The 25,885-nt window shown below is 46.9% G+C and overlaps 1 protein-coding gene across 21 annotated transcripts in view; it reads right to left on the bottom strand.

The window, feature by feature from the left end:
• The window catches only part of Kalrn (kalirin RhoGEF kinase), a 597,009-nt gene that overhangs the window by 111,769 nt on the left and 459,355 nt on the right, over positions 1 to 25,885 (bottom strand). For 14 of the 21 annotated variants that reach the window (XM_013114480.3, XM_040750870.1, XM_013114482.3 and 11 more), the window contains exon 34: positions 20,728 to 20,974. In XM_013114480.3, coding sequence (XP_012969934.1) covers positions 20,728 to 20,974 — 247 coding nt within the window. Of the gene's footprint in view, positions 1 to 144; positions 522 to 20,727; positions 20,975 to 25,885 lie in introns of those variants that run through there. The other 7 variants (XM_005071537.4, XM_021228023.2, XM_021228025.2 and 4 more) reach the window with 7 other exon arrangements.

The raw sequence follows: 25,885 nt of genomic DNA, 5'->3' as shown, positions 1-25,885 counted from the left end.
CCAAACTCCAACGCGGCATCCCCCAGAGTGCTAGCGTTCTGCTGCCTGGGAAACTGAACCCAAGGCGGTTCACAGGATACCCTCCCCAGAGCTCTCACTGCGTTTGGTCCTCAGTCCCACCAGCCTGGTTTAAATGCCACTCACCTCTACAAGGAAAGCAACAGCAGCATTTAGCAAAGAACCAGCCCAAAGAGGGACCTCGGGTGTATGCCTGATCGCCGCCCTTCATGCTGCAGCGCGCCCCCAGAGCTCCGGCATGGCACGAGCGCCGGCCGGGATGCGAGCGTGACTGGAGGAAACTTCTGTGCCACCTTCCAGCCAGGTCCCGTTCCCGCCCGCAGTTGTCCTCCCGCACCCCGGCGGTGCTGGGACTTACAGGGAGTTGGGCCACCTTAGGCAGGAGGGAGGGGCTTGGCGGCAAGGGAGGGACTAAGGGGGGCGGAGTTCCAAGGTCCAGCTGTTTGTTGGGGACGCGACCAGTGGCGTCCCTGAATCTTACGAAACACGCAAACACGCGTGTGTGACCGTGGGCATCCGGCAAGTACTGAGAGCTCAGTCACCTAGCGCCCCTGCCGCAAAACGAATACTTAACGTGAGATTTCCAAAGGCTACCATAGTCAGTTTTAGCTTACAATACAGAGCTGGAAGTCAAGGAGGTGGGAGAGGGGCAGATTAGAAGACTGAAAAGGACACTTTCTCCCTATCTGGTTCCTCTCATCTTCTTTATTAAAACTTTCTCGACCCTTCTTTCCTTTCTTTTAATGCTTACACTAACAATGGCAGCGATCCCTCACTTCCTTATCAGCTTCCCCATCAAAATGATGTGCAAAAGCTTTCTGGGTTTGGCATAATAAAAACTGAAGTTCAAAGCTCACTTTTGCTACTGACTAGTTCTGACCTTAGGCCAGACAATTCACTTGTTTTGATATTTAGTTTTCTTATTAAAATGAAAACAAAGCACAACAAAAACATATGGGTGTGGTGGCACATTACTAGGGAGCTTGAGGCTGGGGGGATCAAGAGTTACAGAAGTTCCTGGGCTGCATAGCAAGACCCTGTCTAGAATTTAAACAGACACCCACAGGACTGATGTTTAATAGTCCCAGAGACGCCTGCAGAAAAAAAAAAAGAAAAACCCAAGCACCTCGGTTATCTACTGCAGAAGGCTTTCATCGCTACCTCCTTTCTACGACGATCCATAGATTTATCATTCTTTCTCCTTCATCCCTGTGCGTTTCTTCTTTATGCCCTTTTCCGCGTTCAAGGCCAAGCTTAGTGTCTACCAGCACCCTGGAAGCTGACCGGAACAACATCAATGGGACCTTTCCATCAGTCTCTGACTAAATCTCTCACAGTAGATCTCTCCTACTAGTTTGTGCCCAGCTTTAGAAGAAATGACTTGGAGGATGAATTAAACACTCATAAAGCAAGTCCATTCATTAGAAAAAAGTGGGCTGTGAACTAGAGCTATAGCTCAGTACTAGAGGGCTGGTCTAGCAAGTTTAAGGGCCTGGGCTTAACACAGGAACCAGGTGTGGTGGCCCACACCTTTAATCCTAGCACTATCTCAAAACACCTTAAATCCCAGGCAGAGGCAGGTGGATCTCTGTATTCAAGAATAGCCTGGTCTACAGTGTAAGTTCCAAAACAGCCAGGGCTACAGAGTGAGAACCTGTTTCAAAAGCAAAACAAAATGGAAACACCAGGAAAAGTCGAGCAAGAGGAAAAGAAAAACAAAGGAAAGACGTGGGGGAGGGGGGCTGCTGAGGAACAGAACAGTGTGGCTTAATGAATAATCCTAGCTAACGCCTGAGGAGCAGTTACATATGCCCAGCAGTTCCTTCCATCCATAAGCCCATTTATCCAGACAAACAACAAACCTTTAAGGTGAGTCTGAGAAATAAAATGAATGGTGATACTTTAATGGTCTAACTCTAAAAAAAAAAAAAAAAAAAACCCTCTAAAAAGTTTTGCTCCGTGGAACCTTTAGAACCTAAGGTTCTGGTGCCACCTCTCTGATACTTCCGGAAGACTGACAAGGTCATCTGCCTGTCAGGTGGGAAGAGTGCCTCTGCAGTTCCTTCTGACACAGAAAAGCAGGGAAAGGGCAGTTCCACTCACACCTATGCCATGCCCAGGAATGCCCTGTCAACATGATAGGATCTAGAATCATCTAGTAAACAAACATCCAGGCATGTCTGTGAAGGCGGTTTTAGGTTGGCTTAGAGAAGGCGGGACGATCCAGCCTAAGTACAGGCAGCACTATGGCATATACCAAGCACTAGCAATATACCAAACACTACTGCATGAACCAAACACTATTGCAATATACCAAACACTATTGCATGTACCAAGCACTATTGCATGTACCAAGCACTATTGCATATATCAAGCACTAGGTCACTAGGTCTACCTAAGTGAACAAAACCATTGGTGACTTTAGAAAGTGAACACTAGGATACACTCACCAAGAATACAACTTGCTTAGACACTGTGGTAGTCTGAATATATTTGGCCCACATAATCTCATAGGGAGTGGCAGAGGGTGGCTTTGTTGGAGTAGGTGTGGCCTTGTTGGAGGAAGTGTGTCACCATGGGGGTGGGCTTTGATATCTCCTATCCTCAAGCCATGCTCAGTGTAGACTCAGATCACTTCCTGTTGTTTGCAGATCAAGATGTAGAACTCTCAGCTCCTTCTCCAGCACCAAGTCTATCTACATACCTCCATGTCCCACTATGATAACAGTGAACTAAACCTCTGAACTCTAAGCCACCCAATTAAATGTTTTCCTTTATAAGAGTTGCCATGGTTGTGGTGTCTCTTTGGGGCAAATAGAAACCCTAACTAAGACAGACACCTAACCTATTTTTAGGGATTTGAGAAAATAAGAGTCCAAGTTGAGGCAGTAGCTTCAGAAAGAGTTTAGCAACCTAGTACTCCACTTAGTTTGGACCATGTACACAATTTTTTTCTAATAATGCATTTGACACATCAGGACCCTTACCTGCATGTACTACACACACACATACACCTCTCAAACAACACACTTAGCAATTTAGGACCCCCGTCTTTATTGAGGTAACTGCATACCCCATTCCAAATAGTGTAATAAATTCCTCCTCCCCTTAACAAGCATTAAGTTTAGACAGATCACTTTCAATGATCCTGCTGAGACTAGTTTTGGGTGTGTGCACAGTAAGGTACACTGTGTCCTCTTTAAAACTGAACTTTTAGGGAGATACCCTCCCCCCTTATTTACTATCTCATGCCTATGCATGATTGGGCATGCATATAATTAAATTCAGATGCATTGTGGGAAGAGATATATGCAATAGAAAAGAGCTTATATAATCCATGTCTGCTGGTCAAAATAGAGAATCATGCAAAATATGCCCCTTCCTTTGGACCCTATCAAAAGAAGTCTCAGGCAACAGCCTGGGGCCCTTGAGTACCCTTTACCCTCACTCATGTGGCCTGCCATCAACCCTGACCCTTTCTCGGGGCTGCACTATTACTTTGCTTTTGTACAAAATTCCCTTGGTACTTTGCAAATCTGTATGAGCCTTTGTTTCAATGCCTTAAATAGGAGCTAAGACTCTGGAGACACCTGGCCTAGACCCTGACAACCAATAGCAAGACTATCTACCCTGCCTCTACATGTGTTACATTTTCAAGATAACTTAGAAGGGATGAATAATGGACAGTGGCTTTCAGCACAGCTGCCAATAGGAACCACCAGAGAGCTTTAGAAATTGTAGGTATTCTTGCCGGCACCGCAGGAGGTCCCAAGTAGTGAAGACTGAGGACCATTAACAGCCAAGTCTCTCCTGTCCAGATTCACTGACTTGAGTGCATCTGGGCATCTGCAGGTTTAAACGTTCCCCAGAGGGTGGGGGTGGGGTGGCATAGCCAGAGAGCCACTGGTGTGCTGTGATGTGTACCAGAATAACCCGGACAGCATGCTACAGCACAAATTCCTGCTCGAATCTAGCTTCTGATTTAGTGGGTGTGGAGTAGACCTCAGAATTTTCTTTGTTGCAAGTTCCCAGGTAACACTGATTTGGTATAAAAATCACAGTGAGAACCCTCATGTTGTGATTATTTCTTTCACCTATTTGCCAGCCACACTTTGTTCTAACACCTTTATCTTTTTCTTTTCTTTCTTTCTTTCCTTTTTTTTTTTTTTTTTTGAGGACACAGCCTTCCTTGACAAGGTCAAGAATTGGTCAAGAAGTGTCTAAAACAGAGCCTGGCACAGAGCTTGTTTGTGAAAGTGGCTAATACCTTCCTCTTGTCCATTCTCCACTCCAAAGATGACCCAAGCAAAACCTGGGCTTGCATGTCAGTCATGGGGTTTGGATGAGACTTAGTATCTGATCCGATTTCATGCACTAAGCATAAACCTTGAAAGCTTAGCAAGAGCCAGTGAGGAAGCAGCAATCTCTTTGCAGAAGTTTTTAAAGTTGGTACAATATCAGTCTAAAGCATATGAGGGTAGTCTTGCTGCAACCATGGAAGAAGCTGCATTGGAATGAAGCCAACAGAGTAAGGAGAAAACAGGGAGGGGGAGGGAAGATAGGTAGATAGACAGATAGATAGTAGATGATAGATATGCAATCCGTAATAGGTTGGTAGATGACAGATAAATAAGTAGACAGATGGATAGATAGGTGAATAGGTAGATATATAGATGATAGATACATAGGTAGGAAAAGAAAATAGGTAGACAGACTGACTGACTCTTATTTCAGAGTTTTTTGAAAAATCCACCTGCCTACTTCCGAAGTTCAGGCTAGAAACCCCTGACCTATAACAGTATCTTTAGATTGTTTTGAATTTCCACAGGTGGCCAAATCTCCCACTTATTTTTGGCATTATCTTCAGTGATAATGGCAGGCTAAATCAATTAGGCTACCTGCCCACCTACCTACGGTCCATTTTGGGTTTCAACCTCACTTTACCCAACAGGAAACCCCAAAGGATTCCTGGGTCTTGGCCTGCAGATGTCCTGGACCAGATGCCTCAATGCCAGGTCTGGCATAGGACACTAAAGTGACTGTTACTTCTTTCAGATTAGCTACTACCTTGATTCACACAGGGCTATGACCACAAGCACCCACTTGTCTTTTTTATCAATACCCAGATGTCCCATTTCTTGCTATAGGGACACTGTTTTCAGATTCACGGGGCAGGGGTTTTTTAGATCACAGTATTTCTCTGTATTCTTAGTGACAGCCCAGGTCAGAGATACAAGGGGCAACTTTACCCTAGTTCAGGCCTAGAGTTCTTTGAGCACCTTCAGTATGTGGTAGTACATTGAGATCACCCGTTACCCAGCTTCCCAGAAATATTCCCAGGCTCAGAGAGGCTGAGCACATGGCTCCTAGTGAGTGCAGAGGACTAGCCCTTCCTGTCCTGTCTTTACAGCAGCCACTATAGATTCCAGAAGCTCAGCAAAGGATTCCTATTTGAAGCCAGGGCAGAGAAGCATAGGCTCTAGATGTCCTCTCTCTGGGACATCCAGCTGTGTGTGTAGTTTACGAAGCAGCTAACCACAGGCATCTTTGCTTTCTCCAACGCTGACAACTGGTTCTTCTGTTCATGTTGTTGCTGTTATTGTTGTTATTTGGAGATGGGAGTCTCACTGTGTTGCCTGGGCTGATCTTGACCATTTGAACTTACATGATAGTTTCATTTCTGCCTCATAAGTATCTGGGATGCCAATATGTACCACCATGCCTGGCATTAATTACTGTTATGTTTTATGATTGCTAAGTATGTGTTCCTTTTTTATGGTTTTTCAAGACAGGGTTTCTCTGTATTGTTTTGGAGGCTGTCCTGGAACTTGCTCTGTAGACCAGGCTGACCTCGAACTCACAGAGATCCGCCTGCCTCCTCCTCCCGAGTGCTAATTACCATCTTCCCGGTGTTGATTTCTGACCTCTGATCTGCTTGTCTGCTCCACTAGGATGGTCTACAACTTTCTCCAAGTAACCCAAGAAGCCCTGGCTTCTCTTTGTGGCTATGGCTTAACATCATACAGTTCTTGCCAGGTACTGATCATTTATTCAACAAGTAATCTGGCCTTTGAACAGTTCCTGTTGTTCTCTGTCAGTACTCCTGGCTCTAGGACATGATCTGTTGTTCTAGTCCTCAGGCTCTCCTGCCAAGGTTTAAGCTGTTCTCGTGACAGGTTGGAGAGCAGGGTATAAATGGGACTCTATATAGGAAGCATGACTTTAATCAAGCATATACCTTGACCAAAGGCAAAGAAGAGCTGGGTGAGTTCTAGAAGCAGTGAGTTAAATTTTCCATGATGGACTAAGAAACTGGAGCTAGAGCCACACCAGGACCATGAGACACAGGTTTCTTCTTAGCATGGAAAGAGGACTGGAGACAACAGTTACCGCTGAGCAGAAGTGCTGCAGGCTTGACAAAGGATGGAGGTTTGATATGCATGTTCTTCTGACTAATTTTCAGAGATTCAAGTATGCCTTTTTCAAAACTGTGCTATGTCTATGTGTGTGGCTAGTCCCAGATGATAGTTTATTTTAATGGTAATAACTACGGAAGCAGCATGGCTGCCAGGATTATACACAGGAGTCCCTTCTAGTCATCTTTGTTTGGCATGATTTAGCCATTGCTAATCTTGCGGGTAGCACTATCTACCTAGAGCTGGCTATAAGACTCCAAGGATGCAACTATAGTGAGCTCATTCCACAGAACTCCAGAAACTGCCTTGGAAATGTGTTTCCCTGCTCCCTCCCACCCTGCATCTTCTCGCTTCTTTTAGGTTTTCTCACTCATCCCTAAAGGAGTTAAACACCACTTCATTCTGTTCAACACCCTCTTTTTCTTCAGTAAAAGGGCTCAGCTCCCCCTCTCGTTTGGGCCAGGCCCAAGGTAGTGGGTGACCCAGGCAAACTGATGAAGGATGTAGGGTAGCCTGGAGGACTTGATGTCTCCTCAGAATGGCCAGTGTTCATATTCTTCTGTGTGGACAGAGATAGAGCTGTTGGCAGTGAGAACAGATTCCTGGAGATCCATGCTGAGCAGCCTATGAGCTGAGCTCAGAGAAGGGAGCTATTTATCAAAGTGAAAGGTGGCTGCAGCTAGAGTTGCTAAAAACAACCACTCCAGGTTCTATGCATTTCCAAAAATGCTCATCCCTAAGTAGGTCAAAGTGTTCCCAGAGGAGAGTCGAGAGAAGTGTAAGTCTATTTATTTGACTGAGTTCCAATTTAGGTAGGTATATGCTTGCTAAGTGCCCACTCCAAGGATGAGCATTTAATTCCAACTGTCAGAGCCACCTCTACTCTCATGGGCAGAAGAAGCAACCTATGGCTTCGGGGACCAACAGTGATGCTCTGATGTGTCAGGTAGAAAGTCAGTTTTGTAGGGTTACAATTCAGGTCAATTTATTCAAGGTTTCCACTCATAGTTGGATTTGAGGACCTCACCTCATTTTTCATTCTAAATAAATGAGGGGTTCTTAGCTTCATGTCCCCAGAGATAGCCCAGAATGAGATACCATTCCCTACTCCCATCCTCAGATCTTCATGGTAAGGCTTGAGCTAGTTCCCTCTCTACATGCTAAGCCTGGCTGTTTTAGTTAGGGTTTCTATTGCTATGAAGAGACAAAATGACCATGGCAACTCTTATAAAGGACATATATTTCATTAGGGTGACTTACATTTTCAGAGGTTTAGTCCATTATCATTACAGTGGGACATGGCATGTTGCCAGACATGGTGCTGGAGAAGTAGCAGAGTCCTACATCTTGCAGACAACTCAGAAGTAGTCTGAGTGTCACAAAGAGCAAAGCTTGAGCAAAAGAGACCTCAAAGCCTGCCCCCACAGTGACACATTTCCTTAAACAAGGCCATACATACTCTAACAAAGCCACACCTCCCGATAGTGCTGCATCCTTTGGGGGGCATTATCTTTCAAACCACCACACCGACCCTTTCCATAGTCACTCCACAGGGGTCCTCAGTGGATGGTTCCCCTTTCCTTCCCATAAGTATTTACTGAGAGCTTACAAGCTAGTCACTGTCACTGTGCTAGATGTTGAGCATTAAGCAATGATCAAAATAGACAAATTCCCTGCACCTGTAGAAGGAGTTTACAGGGAGGGACAAAGGAGGAAAAGATGCTGAACACTGATTGATGTCTCTGGTATGAATAAAGAAAAGGGAGGAAACCAAGGCAGGTTACGAGGTGCACAGTGAGATGCGGGGATACCAAGTGACCAGTTAGGTCAAGCACATGCAGATATGAAGACAGCAAGGCACAGCCATCAGGTATATGGGAATCTGGGGAAGCTGGGTGTTCCAGACGGAGGAGCAGACAGCTAGGCCTCTGAGGTTGAGCATGATTGACTTCTAGTGAGAAGCTCAGTCAGACTGGTAGGGAGTGGTAGGATAGGTAGGCAGAATAACAACTCTGCCAAGTGGCACCCTAATACCCAGAGCCTGTTCATATGCCACCTGACAAGGTAGGGCTTGCAGACGTGACTCAGTTAAGGATTTTGACCCAGGGAGGTTGTCCTGGGTTCTCTGGGTAGTCACAGTGTAGTTGCAGGCATCCTTAAAGGCAAAAGACCTTCAGAGTGGTTCATGGAAAGGTGACTAGGAAGGAAGATCAGAGGCATCTGACACTGGGCTTTGGAGATATAGGATGTGGTGCCTGCGCCATGAGAAAACCTAATATATCAGCTAAAACCTGGAGATTTAAAGGAAAGACAAGATGTTCTAGCCGTTTGTGCTACGAGAATGTGTGTGTGTGTGTGTGTGTGTGTGTGTGTATGTGTGTGTGTGTGTGTGTGTGTGCTTGTTTTTATTGCAAGGAGGGAGCAGCCTTATATACAGATTTATAGCACAGTAGAAAAACCCCAGGTGTAAGAGTTCATGGTTACAGCCGGGCAGTGGTGGTGCACGTCTTCAGTCCCAGCACTGGGGAGGCAGAGGCAGGCGAATCTCTGTGAGTTCGAGACCAAGCCTGGTCTACCGAGCGAGTTCCAGGACAGGCTCAAAACAATACAGAGAAACCCTGTCTTGAAAAAAGAAAAAACAAAAGAAAACAAACAAAAAAAAGAGTTCATGTTTTCATAATTAGAGGTTGATACTAGCGGGTCAAGGCTGGGCCTGTAAGCCAGTACTAGCAAACAGGATGCACCCGTGGTTATTGGCTGACAAGCAACTCACAGAGACCCCGTAGAGACTGAGGCCCAACAGTAGGATGGGAACACAAGCCAAGGAATGCTGATGTCTACAGAAGCTAGGATGGTAGAAACAGCTTCTTTCATGGAACTTCTGAGAAAATGGCCCTCCTAACATGTCAACTTTAGCCCAACATAGCTCATGTTGGATTCATTCTTCCTTCCTTCGTGCCTTCGATCCTTTGTTCCTTCCTTTCTTTCTCTCTCTCTCTCTTTCTTTATTTCTTTCTTTCTCTTTCTCGAGACAAGGTTCTCTGTGTAACAGCCCTGGAACTCGCTCTGTAGACCAGGGTGGCCTTGAACTCACAGAGATCCACCTGCCTCTGCCTCCCAAGTGCGGGGATTAAAGGCATGTGCCACCACTGCCTGGCTCTTGTTGGATTTCTAATCTAAGGAATAGCAGGTTGATAAACTTGTGCTGTCTAAAGCAACAAAGTTAGTGACCTATACCAGCAGTACCAGGAATCTAACACACAGGCTCCTGAGCTGTCTTCTGAGTCTCTCTGCAGCCCCCAAAAGGACTGTATCTCTATTCAAAGTGAGACAGAAGGGTCTTCAGTTCTGTCTCTGAGACTGTCACCCTGTGGTCTGCTGTATATGAGGCCAGCACTCAGGTTTCCTGTGATCTACAGGGCCATGTGGAAACTAAGGTGGGTGCACACAGTATCAGAAGGGATTTCTTGAGGTGACTGTACATCTGGTTGAGAAAACTAGACAACCCATTCCTACTGCAATGTCAAAGGCAGGCTGTTTCGTGTCTATGTGGAGGGCAGAGGCCTGGTATTTAAAATGGTCACAGTTGGTTTTCAGCCCTAAATCATCAGATGTTCTCAGCCCTCATCATAGGAGAGGACAGAAACCATCACAGAAGAACAACTGGTCAAAATGCAGAGAACAACTAATGGTGGCATGCCCAGCCCTAACCGACACATCTACAGCATAGCGGCTGCCCCTAAGGCTCAGAGGATGTCCTGGAAGAGAGTAAGAGTCAGAGGCTCGGGAAATGTGCTGTGAGGTTGTGCCTCCACAAACGGCAGAGAAGTCCCACCCACGATACCACAACAATATGGCTGCCTAACCAAGACGGAACAATACCAACACAACCAAGATATGCTAATGCAGAAAAGTGAAATCTCAAGGCCTCCACCTGTGAACAAAGAACTACAGGTAACTAAGGACCGTGGAGAGAAGGTGACAGTTGTCCACAATACCAAGTGGTCAGCCTTTGCTGTATTTATATATTTAACAGTAATATAAAAGAAAAAGAGGTCATGAGTCTGAGAAGGAATAAGGGGAGTGGATACAGGAGGGATCAGAGGGAGAAAGGGGAGAGGGGAGAGAGGAAATGATGTAATTATATTTTAATAAAAATAAAAAGTATTAATGAAATAAAGCAAAAATGATCACAGCTGACAATATAAAGACATCCTATGCCTGTTTTCAGTGCTAGGCTAAGGCTCAACAAGGAGCTGTTCTCAAGGGCAGGCAGTGAGAAGGGTCCTGACCACTCTGTCCTGCCAGGGAGCATCAGAAACCCAGTGCCTAGGCCTCTCTGAGCTGCTACAACAAAGGCCCAGGGGCCTGAGATGCTCCTGCCCTTCTCTGAGCAGCAAGGACAGGTCCATCCCAGCTGTCCAGACCACTGCACATGGCTTCCCCTTTCTAAGTCACAGTCAGTGTTCCTGGGTTTCTCCATTCCATGAGGGTACAGTCCTTTATAGATCCGAGCAAGGGGTAATTGCTGTCTCCTCTCTGGGGGTACTTCCTGTGGTATCCTTTCTTCTTTGGGACCAAATCCCTGGTGCTCATCGCCATGCTGAGCTCACCAGTTTTCTCCGGAGGCCACCTACGTACACGTCCCTACCATTCCTCCCCGGACAGTAAAGCATATTATCATTGCCATGCAGATGTATTTACATTAGGGGCAGCAGGTAATAAGGAAATTGACATTAGGCAGAAGGTAGACAGGATGAGGGAAACCTCTGGATCTCCATGGGGGGAGGGGGCTGCCAAGGAGAGAAGTGCTTTCCTTGGACAGCCCTGTGCCTCCTGATGGGGGCAGATCATTCTGAAGCCAGCAAAACAAGGGTAGTTAGGAGGGATACCCTGGGCCTCCTTAGCTGTGTGTTCTGGGTTAATCATCTCATGGTGGCTTCCGCCTCCGTGATCTTATTTAGAACACAAAGGGCTTGACTGTTTTGCAGAGACCATGTCAAGTCAAGCCCCTTTATGCATGTTGTCGGTTGAGGGAAAGGACCACTCATGGAACAGAAATGGAGGCAGGGAGAGAGAGCACCATGAAATAATACTGAAAATTCTTAAGGTGAAACCAGAAACAGAATCCTGGCTCCTTAGACAGCCCTGAAGAGGGTGCAGGCTGGAAACACCTTAGACGGGCCTAATAGAGGTCAGAGAAGACACCAAGGCAGAAGGAAAATCTGTTTTAACAGTGTGCTTCTAGTGTGTGGCCTGAAGGCTGAGAACTCTACTGCATGAGACATGGATAATTCATCAGTTATACTTGAAGTATCTCAAGGTCACCAGTCAGTCAGTGGCTGAGGCAGAACCCAGACTTGGCTATCCAACACCTCTCACCATCTCTCCTTATTGCCCATTACACACCCTGGGAAAGCCTCCGGTCCTTGTAGTCTAAAGGGAGAGCCTGTGCACACAGCAGTAAGACCACAGTTGAAAAGGTACCATTACTTCATATTGCTTTTCCTAAGTCATTCAGGAACTCTGGGAGCTACTGTCACCGACTTCCTGGATGCAAACAGATGAGTGACTTTCCACTTAAAATAAAGACCTTCTCATTCCCCATCCCATCATTGACTCCTTGCAGACCAGCTCCTCCTGTTTCCACAGAGAGTTATGAATAAGTACCCTTTTAAGGACAACACAAGTTGATTACAATACATTATAAATGGTGGTGTATGCCCCTAATCCCAGGTCTTGGGAGGCAGAGGCAGGAGGATAATGAGTCCAAGGCCAGCCTCTACAACAGGGCAAATTTGAGGCTAGCCAAAAGATAAAAACAAAACCAAAAACATACAAAACATGCTGACTGTCAATCATTCTTGACTACAAAAGTGGAAAGTTTGTGTGGTCCGATCTGATAAATTGCACCTCAAAGTGAAGATATTTGTTCTATGTTTGGTACACTTAACGTAAGTAATTTAGGCTAATGACTTCAGATCACCACAGGTACTTATCTAGTCTGGAGAAAGAAATCGGACTTTTTTTAGAATTCCCAGAGGCAATTCAGGAAGACTGATGAAGGGTAATAAAAATGACCACTTCAGTCCACATGGCAGTATGAAGTACTATTAGGAATAGTTAAGGCCCTTGCCTCGAAGCCCTTTGTCCAGAGAACACCAGTTCAGAGGTTTGTGAGTGAGTTTCCAGCACACATCCAGGTTAAGCTTGGGCGGCAGAGTCCCCATCTCAAAGGTTTCAAACAGAACCACCAAACCACAAACACAAACAACCACTTTAAAGAAGTTAGGAGTGCAGGATTTAGCATTTTTATTTTAAGTGTCTGATAAAGTATTCAGGGAGAAACTGCTAGGTTCTTATGCCTTCAGAGATAGTTTTTTAAAAAGGATTTATTTATTTATTATATACACAGAGTTCTGTCTGCATGTTTGCCCGCACACTAGAAGAGGTCATCAGATTTCATTATAGATGGTTGTGAACCCCCATGTGGGTGCTGGGAATTGAACTCAGGACCGCTGGAAGAGCAGTCAGTGCTCTCAATCTCTGAGCCATTTCTCCAGCCCCAGAGATAGTTTTTGACATCTAGAAAATATTTATTTTACTTTATGTATATGGGTGTTTTGCCTAAATGTAAGTATATGCACCATGTGTGCGCCTGGTGTCTGAGGAGTTCAAGGTGTCGGATTCTGTGGGACTGAAGTTATCTGTGGTTGTGAGCCACTATGTGGGTGTGGGGAACCAAACGTGGGCCCCCTGCAAGAGCAATAACTACTATTAACTGCTGAGTCATCTCTCAAGGCCCCTAACCCCCAAGTTTTATATGCAATGCATAGTACTTCATTCAAGAAAACGATTAAAAGTAGATGATAGAGAGAGTGAGAATTGCTGGATAGGGGATGGGAAGGGAAAGCTGAGCTGGGCTGGGCAGGAAGCAATGTCTAGGTTTGAGTGCTAAGTATGAGGAATTTCCTAGGGTTGGAATTGTATTCAAGTCCAACAGACTTCTGGGATCATATGCCATAGTCTCTGAGGGTTTCCTGTTATACTTGGCTTACCTCCTATCAGGGACACTGCAGAGGGGTTATCTGTATTAGGAGAGGGGTAATCTGTAATTTGAGGATTCCAGAAGCTCATTTTCCCAAATGAAATTAAACATAATCAAGGCCCACTTATAGATTTGATTTTATTATTTAAGAAAAGGGAAAGTTTCAATTCTAACTTTTTATGCTGAAAAATAATCAGGAGTTTCTCTCAGAATCCCATTCACACATCCTTTTTTGCTTGTTGTTTTTCCAGGCAGGGTTTCTATGTTGCCCTGGTTGTTCTGGAACTTGCTCTATAGACCAGACTGGCCTTGAACTCAGAGATCTACCCACTTCTGCCTCCTGAGTTCTGGGATTAAAGGTGTGCCCATCACACCTGCCTCAATTACTGTATTTTTTATCCAATGCATTTGTTTCAGGTACCAAAAGTATTGTGGTTTGTTTGTTTGTTGGGAGAAAGGATCCTGTGTGGACCCAGATGGCCTGGATTTAGTGGGTAGCCAAGACGGCCCAGGGTTTCTTACCTTCCTGTGTCCACCTCCCAAGGGTTGGTATCAGAGTGTGAGCCATCTAATCCAAAAGACTGATTAAAACCAAAACACTTCACTGTTTTTCATTGCAAATGTGCTATAATGGCAATGCTATTATGGAATGAAATCATATGGGTAGTAGAGAGACCCACCGTCTTCCTCATTTATCACACCCCCAAGATTCCATGAGGCAGTGGGCTCTGAATTTGCATATAGCTTGTACAAATGGAGAGGGCCTGGGGTTGCAGTTCGTAACCAATTGCTTCATGCCAGAAAGGAACTGTTTTGACAATATTCATTCTCCATGCCTTTTTTGTTTATTATGGTCTTAGGCATGGCAGAGTAATCTGAAGCCCAAGGTTACTGCTCTTTTTTTTTTTTTAAGACAGGGTTTCTCTGTGTAACAACTCTAGCTGTCCTGGAACTTGCTCTGTGGACCAGAGTGGATGAACTCAGAGATTCACCTGCCTCTGACTCTTGAGTGTTGGGATTACAGGTGTGTGCTACCACCACCTGGCAAGGTTACTGCTCTTAACGTAGAATTATTCTAAAAAGTGTGTGTGTGTGTGTGTGTGTGTGTGTGTGTGTGTGTGTGTGTGTGTGTGTGTGTGACCAGAACTTTAGAGGATTTTTCTGGTGGGCAGAAGGACATTAATTCTCTGGATTGGATAGCAACAGGACCAAGAAAGGGACCCTGAACTTTTGGGTGTTTGGCGCCTGGGATTTTAGTAGTGGAATGTGTTGTCTGTTGGACATGCTGCAGCAGCTTCAAGGCTAGGCTGGCTCCTGTCATAGGCAGATAAACACTGCCTATTGTCTAGAGTACTACCCAGGACTGCTCTGCCCCAAGACTTCATAGTAGGCCATGAGAGTTAATACTGATGTCAAGTGGACAAGTTCTGGAATCACTAAGAAAGCAAGCATCAGGTCCCGTGTGTGAGGGATCATCTCTACATTAGGCTAATGGAGGGGGAGACCCGGCCTAACTGTGGACAACACTGTTTCATGTGTTGGGGTCCTGGACTAAATAAAAAGGACAGACAGCAAGCTGAGCACCAGCGTGTACTGTTCTTCACTTCTGGGCTGTGGATGCCATGTAAGCAGTGGCCTCAAGTTCTGCTGCCCTGGCTTTCCCACATGACGACCGGAAAGCTGCTTCATCAGGCATACACACAGGACAAAATCTGCCTCTGGTTGCTTCTTTTCTTCCCAGGGAGGGAAGAATTTGGTGCCAGAGGTGAGAGGGAGAGCTTTGTTTTGTTTTGAGACAGGGGCTCACTCTCTAGGCCAGGCTAGCCTCACATTTGTGTGATCTTCCTGTCTTTGCCTCCTGAGTGCTGGGACTACAGGCCTGAGCCACCACGTCTGGTGGTGTGGTCTTTGTAACAGAGGCAGTGTTCTCCAAATCCTCAGCCAAGCAGACTGGCCAGCTCAGGGAGCCTCATGTGGGAGGCAAACTAAAGAAAGCACTCTGATGCCTTTATCTCTGGGAGGATGCTGAGCAGAACGAAAGGCCAGACTTCTGAGAGCAACATCAGAAAGCCTTGCAACCTATGGGCAAGTTACCTGTTCTCTCCAAGACTGTTTCCTTGTCTAACAAATGAGCAAAGTGCAATTTGTTGTCACTAATGCATTAGCCCTAAAACTAGCCCAAAGCAAGATGCAGTAAATGAAGGTATTTGTTTGTTGTTAAGTCACAGATTTGCACACTGATGTCAACTACCACAGCCTTGCTCAGTGTCTTCAGGTCACTGGTGGCCTTTATCCACAGCCCAAGGAAGTATCCTGAGCTCAGATGGTAATGACAGTGGAAACCACCAGGTAAGTCCAAGAGTTAGAACTGCCTGTATCCAGCCAGGGCCACCAGAGCCACTACCCTTTGCTCCAGGCTCTCTGGACACACAGGGGTTGATTTCACCCAGAGAGTCATCTCTTTACATTTCTTCCGAACACCAGACCCAGCCAAAAGAAGGCACACAGGCATATCCCGGATATCAAGGTAAACAGAGACCTAGATTGGGTTTTGGAGCCTGGGCACAAGAATCCAGGGCTAACTTTAAATAATCTACTCTATTTTTAAGCAATACTGTTCTGGACTTAGACACATTCACTTTAAAAGGTGTTTAACACAAGAGAATAAAGCGTGTGTTCAGTATGTTGTACAACCAAGATATCTCCAGAAGTCTCCCAACTTGTGAAACTGAAACTGCACCCACTGAGCAATTTAATTGACTAATTCCCTCCCTTCCCTGATCCTTGGGAATGACCATTCTGCCTTTTGCCTACGTAAAGCTGGCTATTCAAAGTATGTCATATAAGTGAAATAATAGAGTATTTGTTTCGGTGCCTGGGTTATTTCACTTTGCATAATGTCTCCAAGGACTGTCCATGATGTAATCTGGTATCAGATTTTCCTTCCTTTTAAAGGCTGAGTGATACTGTAGCGTATGTGCATTCATTTGTCCATGGACATCCATGGCTGTCATGAACAATGCTATGAACATTGAGTGTGTAGATATGGTTGTGTCCCTGCTCTCAATTCATGTTGAAATACTCCCAGAAGTGGGACTACAGGATCATATGTTAATTATATATGTAGAGTTTGAGATCCCCTACAGTGTTTTCCATAGCTGTGGAGACATTTTACATCTCAACCAGCCATCCAGCAGTGTTCCAACTTCTGTATATCGTTATAGACAGCTGTGCTTTTCTGAGGCATGTCCACAATAGCTAAGAGTCATTCTCATGGGTCCGGAGTGGTATCGAATTGAGATGTTGGTTTGCATTTCCCTGGTGTGCAGAGATATCCAGCCTTTCCCCTGCTTGCTGGCACCTGAGCATTTTCTCTGGTGAGGCATCTATCCAAGCCTTCTGCCCATACGTTAGTCCACCTCTTTTGCCCTTCCTTACTTGGAGCTCTGTGTCTTGCTATACCCTGATGGAACACACAACCACCTTCTATCACATTTTTCAGTATCCCAAGCCTCACAACTGGGGATGCTAAACCCATAACCTACAGAGTATCAGATTCTTCAAGGCACTTTCAATACTGAGGGGGCACATGCCTGAATCTTGGTCTAGGGTAGGATGTGTTACTAAAGAACCAAAAAAATACCCCTGGATTTCAGGAATTGGAAATCACTATAAAGTCTTTGTCTTTCGTAGGGTGGTGTCCACAACCATCTGCTCCTGAGAAAGCGAGAGGGAGCTATGTTGAGAAGATCAGACCTCAGAAGGCCCAACTCCAGAGAGAGTCCCGAGAGACTGGTGAGGAAAGGATTGTGAGGAGCGGGGAAGTCTGGATATCTCTCAACAACTCCATTGTGAGTCCCCTCATGGCATGTATCAGAACAGCCCTCTCCTGCCACGAAGCCACCCAGCAAAGAAAGGACAGAAAAAACCTTAGAGCCATCTAGAAGCCTGCTGGCTAAGTGTGCACAGAGTGGTGGCGGTGGTGGCAGCAGTGGCCGCAGTGGCAGTGGTAGGGTTTGGTCTGCCCCATTTTGTGGCTTGGGAGAGGCACTGTACCTTCCTGTGACTCAGAATCTCTTTGGAAGATGGAAGACTGGGCTGGTGCAGTGGTTCTCAACCCAGGCTATACCTTAGATTCACTCCTCATGCCCCATACAGGGATTCTGGCTCCAGCTGTTCTGGGTGGGTTCTGGGTACTGTCACTTTGGAAGAGTTGCACCTTACATTAATGTGTACAGTGGGTGAGTCCTGTTCTAGTGGTTCCCTGAATTCCCTCTTTGATGCAGTCCAGTCCCCATGCCCCTGTTCCTGGCCCAATGATCCACACAGCATTTATCACATCACAGATAGTCCTGACTTCACACAGCCTGTGGTGCAAGGTATGGGCTTGTGCCAACCCAAAAAGGTTAGCAGGGCTAGATCCTTCCCTGGGAACTGAGGTGTAAAGCAATTCTGATCTCCATGTTCCCAAATGAGGCTGTCCCTCTCCTATGCCACAATGCCAGAGGAAGGCATTCTGGGTAACTTCTAATATAGAGTGCCCACTGAAGAAAAGCCACAGCTGGCAGAAGGAAAGGCCAGGTTGCCAATAGGCGGTCAGCTGGGATGCAAGCAGCAGCAGCTCACTGGGTCTCTGCTGCTTTTAAACATGGTGTTATACAGGGCACAAGGAGCGCTCTAGAATGACTTAGACCCAAACTGCTAGGAGTAGGGTATGCCCATGCTCGCGCCATATTCACCTCACCCCCTCCCCATCTCATTTTGTTGCCTAGGCAGTTCTTGATTTGTTGGAACCTTCCTACCTCAAGCTCCTAGGAGCTGGGAATACAGGTGCAAGCTACCAAGCTTGGCTGGGTACCCCCGGCATCCCCCTCCCCCGCCCGTCCCAGTTTTACAGCTCAGCTGGGAAGGACAGTGGCTTCACAGGCTGACACAATGTAGGTCCAAGCAGCCAGTCTATGCTTGCAAAGAAAGACCAATCTGCAAATAGAGCCAGCATGATGAACCATGTGGCCTGGTGGTCACTTCTGGAATCCCTTCAGACTGGTACAGTTAGCTGGAGAGTTTTGCAACTGCTTACCTCCCTTCTTCCCTCCCTCTCTTTTCCTGGTCCTCAGCTCCCGTTGTTAGCTATATCTCCCTCTAATCAGAAGGCTCTCATTGCTCTGTGATCCTAACATTAGTAGGCCCAGCTATGAGAGTATGCTCAGATTGTCCAGCCACAGACCGGAAAGGGGAGGTCTAGGCCCCCCGAGTCTCCGTACGGAAGCTGAGGCCCTCCTGGATGAAAACAGCCCGTACCTGGGATCTATGAAAAGCCAGCTCTCCCCAGCCTTTCTCTCCTACCCTGTCTGCACTCTGTGATCTCTGACTGGATTTGTGGGAGTTTGGAGGCATTCTTCCAGGCAGTTCGTGATGGGTAAAACAAAAGCAACAGCTTGTGACAACAAAGGTGTGCGCAGTGCCAGGGGTTGGTATTCCTGTGCATTTCATTTTACCCGCACAACAATCTGTCCACCAAGGCCCCACTTTCCCCCACTCAACTCTAAACAGAGACCTATTCGTTAAGTTCTGATTTTAGTCTCCTTTTACACCAAGAATTTCAGAGGGGTGTGGGTGTTGGCTTTTCAAAGCCCTGGAAAGCTGCAATTACAAATCCCACACAGCTTCCTGGCTGTCACTCCCAGGTCCTCAGAGGAAAAAAGGAGGAAACTAAACCAAGGGTGAAGGTACAGTGTGAGAGAGAGGAATCTAGGTTTTAGTTTGCGTTAGGATGGATGGAAACTCCCCTGAGGCTGGATGGAGCGCTGGGCAGTCCAAACATCGCAGTCCACTACCGCCATCTAGTGTTGAGAAGCAGCAAGTCATGGTGGGTAGCATGCTCAGAAGGTATTCCTAAACTTGCATGCTTCCAAACATTTAAAGTTATTAGCTACCAGGCAGCCCCACCCTGGGTCTCATGAATTGATGGTGTCCCTATGCTAATCTCTGACCATTTATACAGTTAATATCTGACCTATGCTAATATCTAACCATTTATACAACTCAGCTCCAGACTAAGACTTGGTTCTCTGTTAGTCTCAGGGCTTCAGTTTTCTTAACATAAAATGCCTGAGTTCAAGGCCACACTGACTTTGGAAGCCTGTGTTCTCAGACTCCACTGTGTATCAGCCACCTGGAGAGCAAGCTGGTGTGGTCACCTGCTGAGCAGGTGGACGGGCCTGAGCATCTGTCTGCACTGCTAACCTGTTTCCAGGGCACAGAGAAGCTGTCCGCTGAAGACAACTCTTGGAGAGCCACTGCATTTGGCCTCCCTGGCACCCGTAAATAAAAGGCACATGGAGGGAACACAGAGTATACAGAAATCAGACCAAGGCCTGGATAATGGATGCATGGAGGCTCTTGTTGGTTGTCAACTTGACTACATCTGGAATTAACAAAATGGAGGGCACAGCTGTGACAGACTATTTGCTTAATTTGAAGTGGGAAGACCCACTTCTAATCTGGATCTCCGAGGCAGGAAGACACCTGTAATCCAGATCTTTCGAGATGGGAAAACCAACCTTTACCCAGGGCCATGCCTTCTGCGGGAACCCTACATAAGGACATGGAAGAAGGAAGGTCCACTCTTTGCCTGCTTGCTCCCGCCTTGCTGGTAAGTCCATTCCTTCACTGGTATTAGAGCCTCCTACTTCAGGACTCCAGTGTCCACAGAAGACCAGCTGAGACATCCAGCCTTGCGGACTGAACAACTACTGGATTCTTGGATATTTTGTTGATAGCCAGCCATTGTTAGATTAGCTGGACCACAGCCTGTAAGCCATTCTAATATATTCATTAAGTGTATCAAAGGAAAAAAGTGACAGGGGGATCTTGAACCTTGAGTGGGCAGAGGGACGGCCAAGTCCCACTTCACTGTGGCTGGTTGCTGGGGTTGCTCGGTCCTCCTGTCAGGGTGTAGTATGCGGCAGAGGGTAGGTGTAGTATGGAGCAGAGGGAAAGCCGGGAGAGAGTTTAGTGATCAGCAGCTCAACCTTTGTTTTTTAAGACCAGACGGACTCAGAAGGGTTGGATGTCTTTCTCTAAGCCACACAGAAACACTTAGCTTTCTCTTCAAGCTTTTAGCATATCCCGCCCCCCCCATTTCCGTATCTCAGAGAAATATAGCTCAGTCAAAGTGGACTCTGAGGCCAGTTCTAAGGCACTTGGCCTGAGCTCACCACTCTTCCCTCAGATCCATCCTACCTTTCACCAAGGGGAAGAAGCAGTCCATCTCCACGCTGCTGCGAGAGTGTGAGATGCACAGGGTGCTGCTGGGGACCAGGCCTTCCTGGGGGGGGCTTCGCTCTGTGGTACGGACCAGACACCAGCCGGGCCTCTCACTCGGTCGCTCCAGAAGCTCCACAGTCTGTCCCACCTGGATGCTCAGCTCACTGCTGTGGCCTGCGTTGAAGTCCTGAAGGACCACGGTCAGCTCACATCCACCTGAGAGCTTTGGTGGGCGGTGGTGGAAAGGGGTAAAATGTGAGGGTGTGGGTGTGGAGAGAGAGGGGGGGGGGTGGGCAAGAGGGAAGGCCACAAAGAATGGGAGAGAGCGGAGAGGAGGAGAAAGAAAAGGAGGAGAGATAGGAGAGGGTGGAAAACGACAAAAGGTGGGAAAATGTTGGGAACAAACGGGAAGGAAAAAGAAAAGGGAAAAAAAAAGGGTATTAGCATAGAGCTACTGGGCACTCAGACAGCTCAGCTGAAGCCGCCCTGGAGCCTGCCCAGAGCCAGGACTTTGCATTTTAACTCCTTCCCCACAAGAGTTCCTTCCATTACTTCTTTGTCAAGCTTCCTGTCAACTGCGCCTTCAAACCCCTTCCCTGTGTGCCTGTTCTTCCTTCCAAGGGCTCTTAGGGTTAGGGTTAGGGTTAGGGTTAGGGTTACTCTACTCCATACTGCATGCTGGGCCTCACTGACATCCCTCAGACTCGGAGGTGCTGGCTTTGTGTGCAACACACCGTCACTGGATCATAAGTGATGTTTGGGAATAATGTAAGACCTCCCTTCTTTCTAACCCACACAGCAGCCTTCATCTTCACACCTCCTGGAGTCATACACCTAAAACAGGCTACAATAACACAAGAAAGGATGGAGCTTCACTCACACGCATTTGCCCAGCCCCTGGGGGCCAGGAAGGGGGATGGTTAAGGGAGAAGAGGAGCCGTGTCTTATTTAGAAGCACACAGTACTGAACTCCGCGCTTAAATGACCTGTTTCCCTTCTGCAGGGTTGGGGTGCAGAGGAAGAGAACAGGGGAGAGATCCTGGAGGGGTCGGCACAGGCCCTACTAGCCGCACCCTGAGGAGGCTCACTTTTCACATAGGGGTTTGTATCCGCTCCTCCCTTCCCTCTGGCCTCAAATCCATGAAAATCATTTATGTTTGTACTGTGCTTCATAGAATGGAGCCCAGAGCCTCCGACTTGGAGCAGTAGCTGCATTTAGTGTCAGTGAGAAAGACAGAGAGAATGGAGGGATGGGATAGAGGCCCAGCCTGCCAGCCTGTTGTCCTCCAAAGTTCATCCCAAATGCCCGATCAGAGGGAATTCCCACACTGTCCCTGGGGAGTTCAGCTTCAGTCTATGAAGCTCCAATCAAGGGACCTGAACTGTCTGCAGCAGCAGTTATACCAACATGTCTTTGCAGTTCCTATGTATTCTAGGAGGCACTGATGCTGGAGGATGGACAGGGGTCATCACAGTGAGTAGGGGTTAACCATGTGACCAGAGCAGTCTTAGCTTCTAAGGGACTTGACTGTTAGAACACTGGGCCTCAGGAGACAGCTCAGTGGCGCTTGCCACACAAGCGTGAGGACCTGAGTTTGGATGTCCATGTAAGAAGCCAGCTGTGGAGATACATTCGTGTAATCCTAGAGCTAAGAGGCAGGATCCTGGGGGCTTGCTGGCCAGCTGGTCTAGTCAACTGGTAAACCTAAGTCCAGTAAGAGGCCCTGTCTCAGAAAATTAGGTGAAGAATAATGAAGATATCTGATGCCTGATACATAGATAAGGAGGCTCTCTCTCTCTCTCTCTCTCTCTCTCTCTCTCTCTCTCTCTCTCTCTCCCTCTCTCTCTCTCTCTCTCTCCCCCTCTCTCCCTCCCTCTGATTTTTAAAGATAGGGTTCCTCTGTGTGTAGCCCTAGCTGTCTTGGAACTCACTCTGTAGACCAGGTTGGCCTGGAACTTACAGAGATCCCCCCGACTCTAACTCCCAAGTGTTGGGATTAAATTCATGTGCTTCTACTGCCTCTGTCTCTCCTTCTCCCTCTTCCCTCCCCCCCTCTCTCTCTCTCTCTCACACACACACACACACACACACACACACACACACACACACACACACACACGTCTATCAGACCAGGTCTGGCAGACAGTTGACATCACCCCTATCTAAAGAGCAGGGGAGTCTGTAGGGCAGAGGCAGACAGGGAAAGAGACAGAAAAACATGTCATGGTCACTGGCTCATTTTCGCTACTTAACGTCATGGCCCCACTAAATGAGCACACAGCCTCTTCCCTACTTTCCTGGTGCTGTCTTCCCAGAATCAGTGAAGGTTGTTATGGGAGGTAATAGCTCACAACAGGGTGTGAACAGTATGTACATGAGCCATCACCAGCTCATATGCCAGCCAACAAGTGTAGGCCCCAAGATATCCAGATCATAGGCCTGAAAATCTCCTCGGAAGCTCATGAAACAAAGAGCAGAGTCCTGGGCTGAGCCTCCTTCCACCAAGCCTCAACCACAGATTATAACTGAGTAGGCTGGGGTCGGGATCCAAGGGTGTGTATTTTAACAGGGACAGCCTCCTGTTGTGATTGTGAAAAGAAGTCTCTAAAACACTCTCTGCAGACGCTGTGCTGAACCTGAATCCAGACTCCTAGCAGGAACCCCACATTCCTTCAGACCTTGTAACATTGGGCATACTTAATTTTGGCACGTGTCCATGCTTGGCTGCAGTGAGGCAGTGCCCTGGGCCTCTGATCTTTGGAGTGCCCTGCTGTCGGAATTAGAATCCTCCGCAATAAATATTTGAGCACTGTATTCTGTATCATTGAGGCACAGTTGTGTCCTGACATTTGATTTCAGTTTTTTTTTCTCATTCCCAGATTACAGCCCAATCTTACTGATGGGTTCTTCATAGCAGTGGTTCTCAACTTTCTTTTAATACAGTTCCTTATGTTGTGGTGACTCCCTGCCATAAAACTATTTTCACTGCTACTTCATAACTGTAATTTTGCTACCATTATGAGTCATAATGTAAATACCTGGTATGCGACCTTAAAGGGGTCGTGACCCACAGGTTGAGAACCACTGCTTTACAGAGTCCTAGTTTAGATGACCAGGGAACTTCCCTGTTTCTGAAGCATTTCTGTGACTGTACTTCTGTGCCTTGCAGGAGGAGCTCCTCTGTGCTAACGCCAGATGGTCTGTGTTTCTCCGGGGGCCATATATACATACATGCGAAGTGCACCTTACAGCCTTCAGGCTGCACAGCCAAGCCAGGGGAGGGCGGTAAACCCTTTTGCAGGCTATTGAGACTGAGCAAAGGAACCTGAGGCCATGGTTGCCAAGAGCTGGTAATATACAAGGCCTACTGCTTCCTAGGGTAACTTACAAGCTTTAATGGGTAGGAGAGAAGGGAAGGACTTGCAAGGGTGGGGGGAGGGGAGAGCCAGACTATGTGTCTACAGTTCATGACTGAGCGATGGGAATGTTGTTCAGTGGTAGAGTGCTTGCTTAGCATGCTGGGAGTACTGCCTTCACTAGCACAGCCAAACAACCTAGTAACAACCACAAGGAAAAAACATCAGTCCCTAAACAGAGATCCAGTGTCTGCAGAAAAGCACCAGTAGATGGCAGTGTTGCTTCTCAAGACCTGTCCAGTCTTCAGACAGCAGGCTAGAGAGAGGATCAATGGGCAGCTTCTTCAGAGCCCACACCTAACTGATAGCCACACGCAAGCTGTAGATCCAACAAAGACAACCATCATGACTCAAACATAGGATGGATGCCCATACATGTTTCAATGTCTTGATCAAAACAAAAAAAATTTACCGGACAAGATCCCCCCCTACACCATGAATGGAAATGCAGATTGTCTGCCAGGGAATGGCACAGGGACAAAGGCAGAGTCTACCCTCTAACAGCTCCTTCTCATCTTTTCCCAGAGCTGTAGAGGGGGTATTAGGCTGCCAGGGGATTCCAGCTCACACGTGAGCAGCACCTCGCAGGAATCCAAGTCAAGAGCAGAGAGGGCAAAAGAACTTGGCACCCATGTGATTCATTCACGATTCCAGTTTTCAGGGTTCCTTGACTGTGGTGACTCACACCTAATGGAAGTTAATCGCATAGAGCACGGAGCTCATTAGCAGTAAAATGAACTTCCCTCAGCCATGCAGTCACACTTCTCAGACATGTTTGCATGTGCGTGGCGAGTATGGAGGTCAGACGACCACTTCAGTGGGGTTGGTTCTCTCCTTCCACCTTGGAATGAAGTCAGGTAGCCAGGCTTGTGTGGCAAGAACCTTTACCTGGGAGCCATTTCCCCACCCTGCCACACCTTTCTCTGCCCAGACACACCTTTCCTGTCCCCGACTGGCATGTTCCTGTGTGTCAGCAGGACACACTTGCAGACTAAGGGAGCCTAGTTCATGTTTTTTTTTTTTGTCCTATTTCAGTGTCGTTAGGATTGGAACGTGCCTCTCCACCCCAAACTCTCCTTGCTGCCTCGCTTCCTGGTCTTCCACATGACATATCTGGAAAGTTCTCACTCTCTCCAAAAGCTAACTCCATCTCTGGTCTCAGGAGTGTGAATCAACTCTATGTTTATGTTGTAGAAATCATTCCAAGCGACATTCCTGCTTAATTCTTTTCTTCCTCAGAGCCTCTTAAGAACTAGTTAGTGCTGTACTTGGCAAATTGGTTGGTTGTTATTCTGTATTTCTTTGTATATTTTCCTTCTCATTTCCCCCCTTAGGTCTATAGAATGGATGTTCCTTTGGCATCATTTTCAATGTTTCTTTTTAGAGATGACCCCTTTGTGTTTTCTGGTGTTTCTTTTCCGCTGACAGCTTTATCTCCTATGGTGAGTCCGATGCTGCGCACAGCTTGTCTGTCACTTATTTTCTTTGGAATCATTAACCACTGAGACACGGACACCCTGCTGTGAAAACCACCATTTCTTTTCTTTCTTTTCTTTTCTTTTTTTTTTTTTTTTTTGGTTTTTCGAGACAGGGTTTCTCTGTATTGTTTTGGAGGCTGTCCTGGAACTCGCTCTGTAGACCAGACTGGCCTCGAACTCACAGAGATCTGCCTGCCTCTGCCTTCCAAGTGCTGGGATTAAACGCCAGGCAGCCACCA

The sequence above is a fragment of the Mesocricetus auratus genome, unplaced genomic scaffold (genome assembly GCF_017639785.1).
Source record: "Mesocricetus auratus isolate SY011 unplaced genomic scaffold, BCM_Maur_2.0 Super-Scaffold_100008, whole genome shotgun sequence".
Classification (NCBI taxonomy): domain Eukaryota; kingdom Metazoa; phylum Chordata; class Mammalia; order Rodentia; family Cricetidae; genus Mesocricetus; species Mesocricetus auratus.
Note: the sequence above shows the minus strand (reverse complement) of the source record. Positions and strands in the feature narration are given on the sequence as shown.